Source organism: Cryptomeria japonica, chromosome 10 (assembly GCF_030272615.1).
Source record: "Cryptomeria japonica chromosome 10, Sugi_1.0, whole genome shotgun sequence".
NCBI classification, from domain to species: domain Eukaryota; kingdom Viridiplantae; phylum Streptophyta; class Pinopsida; order Cupressales; family Cupressaceae; genus Cryptomeria; species Cryptomeria japonica.
In genome coordinates, this window is record NC_081414.1 from 710638467 (window position 1) to 710644214 (window position 5748).

General features: G+C 36.5%; 1 protein-coding gene across 1 annotated transcript; it reads right to left on the minus strand.

Annotated features, from left to right (window-relative positions):
- Positions 1-327: 327 nt before the first annotated feature.
- LOC131029286 (leucoanthocyanidin reductase) lies at positions 328-2592 on the minus strand. Its single transcript, XM_057959715.2, has 5 exons — positions 2389-2592; positions 1700-1834; positions 1380-1617; positions 1000-1203; positions 328-841 (listed from the first exon to the last, which is right to left on the minus strand). Exons 1-5 carry the CDS (start codon positions 2590-2592, stop codon positions 675-677), a joined length of 948 nt encoding a protein of 315 aa, XP_057815698.1. The 3' UTR covers positions 328-674.
- Positions 2593-5748: the final 3156 nt, after the last annotated feature.

Sequence of the window (5748 nt, forward strand, 5' to 3'; positions counted from 1 at the left end):
GGAGCCATTGTTATTTTGGTATGTAAAGTGACCTTTGTAAATCACAAAAATGTTTGATAAATAAGTAGTTGTGGAATGTGAAAAGTCAAGAGATTTGATATAGAATGAGTGCATTGATATAGCTCAAGCTATGATTTTGATTGCAAGATTCTAATTTGCACATTGTTAGATAATAGAATAAATAGAACATTTATTTCTCTATAGATGTGATCCATATTAGATAGACCACATTAAATCTATGTTATAAATTATTATTTTAATATTTTATTTTACATCATAATTGATATTATTAATTTCTCTAATTTTCAATGAGCAAAAACTATCGTCTATAAAAGATACAAATGGAAGACTATATATACTAGAAATATCTTTCCTTACCATTGGATGGAAAAGAAAAGAAGAGTGAAGAATACAGCCCGCGAAATATTTTTGTATTTCTGACAGCAATAATTGGTTCGATCTAAAAATATGAAATTTTCACTCTAATTAAGACATTGATGAACAAACTATAAGAGTACGCGGACGTTCCATGGATTTTTTAGAGATATTTCTGCCACAGAATTCGGCAGATCTAGAGTTTCACACTGCAAGTTACCTAACTGTAGACACAAAACATTCCAATAATTTTATTCAATGCTCTGTGAGCTGTATTCAACGGGTGATTATACTGAAATTCAAAGGTAGCCATCGAAGAAATCTTGGACTGTAGTGTAAAGAATCTCTGGATAAAGTTCACAAACTTCCACGTCTTTGGGCTCTTCCATTTTAAAATTGTATTGACACCCATTAATGAAGATGTCATGTGTCAGGGAAGCCACTATGCTCTCTGGAATATTGTTGGCTGCACAGAGTAAAAACAAAAAGCAAGTAAATCCACAATAGATATGGAATAAATGTGTAAGCCAAATTGGCTATTAATGGAGTTTTCTGATCTCTATCCCTTCAGACATTTTTTTAATGCTAGTAAAGATTATGGTGAAATTTGGCATGGTAATATACCTTTGGCCAAGTCCAAGAGATCTTGTTCTGAGATACAAACCCGAGGAAGAGTTTTTCCAATCTTCTTCTCCCAAATTGCTGCAAGCTCATTAAGTGTGAGGAAATTATTGGTTGGTCTGAAATGCACAATTTTGTTAACAGTCCGGACATCCTCCACAGCCTTTATGGTGTACTTTCCAATGTCTTCCCCAGTCACAAAGTATGCTGTTATTAACAATGCATAAAGTAATATTATATTAGATTTTCAAAATAGATTCAACAATTTTTTATATCAATATTTTTAATCACATTCTACTATTATATAGACAAAAATATGATATAATTCTCTATCCATGTCTACAGTCCGTCATTCTCTAATATGATATTATTTAGTACTTTACCCTTGATGTTTCCATCTCCATAGATTTCAAATTGATCTTGGGGAGGAGGAAGCTCAGAGGGATGGGTATGATAAAAGTAAGGCCACCCAGCAATGGAATTGCAGCAGATGTAAGTGTATGGAATGTTGGCTGCCTCTACTGCCCTCCTAATAAGTCTCTTTTCTTTGTAAAAGCTTAGCCCTGGCTCCACTGGATTGGCTCTGTCTATATCATGCCCAAATTCTGAAGGAAGAAACCTCTGCATCAAAGTTGCTCAACAATTCTTGTGTCAGTTACAGCTGAAAAGCATAAAAAATAAATAATGTGTCTGAAGTCCTGACCTTAACCGTGCCAATTTCTTTGATGGCGTCTACAATCTTGAGCTGATCTGTAAGTTGAGCGCCGCCTACAATAGAAATTACAACATCGATGCCTTGCATGGCCTTTACCATTGAATTGTGATCGTTTAAATCTCCCTGCAGAACACCCATTATAACAGTGTATTTTAATAAGATCCATTACAAATTCCATGAGACCTATAACACAGTGTACTTTAATAAGACCCATAGTGTACGTTAAATCTCCCTGCAGAACACCCATTATATCATAGTGTACGTTAATAAGACCCATTACAGCATACAGAGACGTTAATAATACCCATTTCAAAATGTGTAAGACCCATTGCAACACACGTTTACAGTTGTAAGACTGCTGTTCGTCCCAACCAAATTAGACGCTATGGAGAGTAACTGAACAACCCTTCTGAACGCAATTTTTAAATACCGAACTTAACAACAAGATTGTCAAACATGATTGATTGTAAACTGGCTGCTATCTAACAATAAAGCAAACACCTGCAATAATAATTACCATGAACAAACCAGCAAAGCTTAATTATATATTCTAAACAATCAAAACAATCTTTAGCCTCTATAAAAACAATATTCTAAACAACTATACACAATTTCTCGAATATCACTCTGGCCTAGACTACAAAAATCATTTCTCTAGAACAGAATTTCTGACATACGTAGATAATGTTAACACCAGATTCTTTCAATTCATGGATGCACTTTTCTTTGGCAGCATCAAAGGCAGTAATTGGTCTTATAAGAGCATAAGTAGGATGGCCTGCAGCTACAGCTGCAAGAGCAACAAAGCGACCAATATAACCAGTGGTTCCAATCACTAGTATTTTACAAGTACTAATACTTTTCTCACAAATGGAGGCCATGGCTGATACCGAATTTTCCTCCAATATTTAAGTATGAAGGCAGAGATCAAAAGAATGAGGGAATGGCAACAGCACTTGGAGCCATTTTTATTTCCAAAAATCTTAACAACTCTTACCCAACTTAGGAATTTGGAAGAACTAAGTTGGTGTGGGTAAAGCAGGCAAACACGCAAAATATATATAGTAGATTTCTCCAAGAGAATTTCTCAATATTTTTCCTATAATGATGTAGGCGACCTTAATGCATATGGACGATTTGCTATTGATCGGCAGGTAGACTTCACCTTTTTCACAATAATAAAATACAAGTTAGTATTAAAATGTTCATGGTGGTTTCAGCAGTGCCCATTAAAACATAGACTTTAAATATTTTATAATTTTCTTTAGAATAGAAATTGATAACGTGATGGAGATCTCTTAGTTTATCTTACTTTTCCTTCATTGGAATAAATTGTTTAGGTGATATTAAAATCATTACTGTGAATGAATCCATAAAATAATCGTTTTGGGTCCCTACTGGTAATCATGGAATCACGTTAAAAGCATATTTTAATATTGTGTATACTTTTTTTTATTGAAGATGGATATTGAGCTATCATCATAGTTAGTATTATTTTAATATGACTGGAATATTTTATATACTTTTCTATTATATGTTTATTAAATTATCATTATAATTAATATTCTTAAATTATCTTAAGGTTGTGTAACTAGCAATTGCATCTTGGAGTGTAATAGATATGTCAAAGAGGTGTGGATGTGAGAGCAAATGATTAAAAACTTTATTGATAATTTGATGTACGTTTAGCATGTTTAAATAAGAGTATTATATACTAGGTTGCAATAACTGATGCTTATAACCATCTAACTATGATCTGCAATGTAATAAAATCAATTTACGCTAACATTCCCCTCTTTTTACATTAATCCAAAAAAAATAGAGTTCAACCCCATCCTTGAGGCTTATACAACAAAACTTGGAAATATGAATACATATATTTGAAGATCTTTTCTTGAAGAATGCATGTATTGTGAAGGTTATATTTCCAAGTTGCATTCTCGAGCTTCAAAATATAAGCTTCACAATACATGCATTCTTCAAATCTGCTAGCATCAACAAAAAATACAAAAAAAGAAAGCATAAACCAAAAATATCCAAAATACTTCTCATTTAGAAAACCATCTCAAAATGAGAAACTAACTTTACGATGGATAGTCTTCCATCCTTCAATACAACCAGCCTATTATAGTTTATCCATTTGATATATTTGACGAGTTTTCTGAGGTCTCATCACTCTGAAGAGTAATAGATTTTGTACCAATAAAATCTTCTTCTTATCAAATAAATCTCTAGTGCTCATATTCAAAACATAATTAAACAAGCATCCATCTTTGAGCCCGCATGGTAACCATGAAACCCCTTCAAAATAACATAGGAGAACAAATGAGTGAGAGCGGGAGAGGCGGGAGAAGCGAGAGTGCAGGTTCGAGGGTTTCTCCTAGGGAGAAGGATGTAAATGATGATAGCAAAGCATGGATCATGGCAGGGTCGATTGTCCTGTATGCTTTGTTTGAGGCTTGGGTTTTGTTGGATGCTGCTTGAAAGCCTCTTCTTTTCTCTAGGCTAAGACATGTGGTTTGTGCTTCCCTTAGAGCTGCGACATTTTTCGATGTTTCTTTTGTGGGTCGTGATGCCTCAGTTTTTGTGTCACGCCGGGAGGAGGGTGTGGGTGCCTTTTTGTTCGATGTTCTGTGCGTAGGCTTTTCTCCTACTCTGGTTGCTCTGTCTTCCTTTTCTTTTGGCGTGGGTGTTGCCTGGTCTAGTTTTGGTGGGGTGGGAGGCCCTAATACCATGTTGGTAGGAGTTGCTGTGGGCGGTGGCTGTGGCTTCTATCTTTCTTTCCCTTCCTCCCCATCTTTCCCTGGCATGTGTTGGGTTTTCTCTATGGACCTTGGGTTCTCAAAGTGGGGTTTGGCTTGGGTTCAAGCCTATGTGTCTGTATTGGTGGTTGTTTTTGGCTCTGGGTGTGAGAAGATCCTCGACTCTTTCTCTGTCTCATCCTTGTCAGGGGTTTTTTGTGCTCCTCATCTCTGTTTTCTCGGTTCTATATCTTTGGTGGGTTGCTCTCCTTTAGAGGGGAAGAGGATTCTTCTATGTTGGGTTGTGAAGGGTTTGTCTGGGTTATTTGTATGCTCTCCTCTTTGTCTTATTGAGGTGACCCTTTCTCCAATGGAGGTGGAAATTAGGTGTAGTAGAGTGGTTCGGCTTCTACTAGCTACATGAAGACTTTTAGTTCTGACAGACTACTTTCATCCTTATCCTATTGAGGTAGAGATAAGGGGTTTGGGAGCTTTTCATTTGTTGCTATTCCTATTGTTGTTTAAGGTTCCTTGTCAAACCTTTAATGGGGTCTTTCATAGAAGGGTTTGGGTTCACTATCAAATCCTAGCCTCCCAGTTTGTTTTAAGGGTTGAGGGAGCCTGCAAAAACCCTCTTGGCTTCTTTTGTTTAAGGTTTAGGGAGCCTTTTCAAAACCCTATTTCCTAGATTGTTTTTCAGCTTGTATTGTTGTGGTTTGGGTTTTGTCTGGTTGTGGGAGCCTTGTAAAACCCACTTTCTTAGTGGAGGGTGTCTAGATTTACCCTTCCACCTTTGTTTCTTTTAGCGGCGTGCTAGATGCTATTAATTTTCAAGGGCCCAGTATGGCAAATGTTTGTTTTTGGTTAGGATTGGGTCTTGTGATGTTTTGTGACCTGAAGTTTCTATTGTAGGTTAGGGGTACTTGGAAAGCCCATCTTGTCAGGTTGTGGGAGCCTTGTAAAACCCATTATTCAGGATATGGGAGCCTGGAAAAACCCTTGGTTTCTGTTCAAGGTTAAGGGAGCCTTGATAAAACCCTTGTGCTTGAGAAGGCTTTGGCCTCCTCCCATTTCAGCTAGGTTTCATTGATTCCTCTTTGCTACTAGGTTGGTTTTAGGCTACTGATTATCTCTGATATATCTTTTGTAGTTGTCTGTTTTGGGTTTCGGATCCTAGTAAAATGCGAGGGTCTCAACTCCCTTCAAAACCTGTTGTAAGAGGTTTTGGGTCCCCTCAAAGCCTGTTTATCCTAATAAAAAACATAGGAAGACAAATTGAGATGGTACATCCTCCCC

What these genes read in the sequence shown, in the direction of transcription:
- LOC131029286 (XM_057959715.2), bottom strand. Translation starts at nt 2,592, where the DNA reads ATGGCCTCCATTTGTGAGAAAAGTATTAGTACTTGTAAAATACTAGTG. An exon ending in CTGGTGTTAACATTATCTAC is followed by an intron (nt 1,835 to 2,388) that starts GTATGTCAGAAA and finishes GGTGTTCTGCAG; the next exon opens with GGAGATTTAAACGATCACAA. An exon ending in TCTCTTGGACTTGGCCAAAG is followed by an intron (nt 842 to 999) that starts GTATATTACCAT and finishes TACTCTGTGCAG; the next exon opens with CCAACAATATTCCAGAGAGC.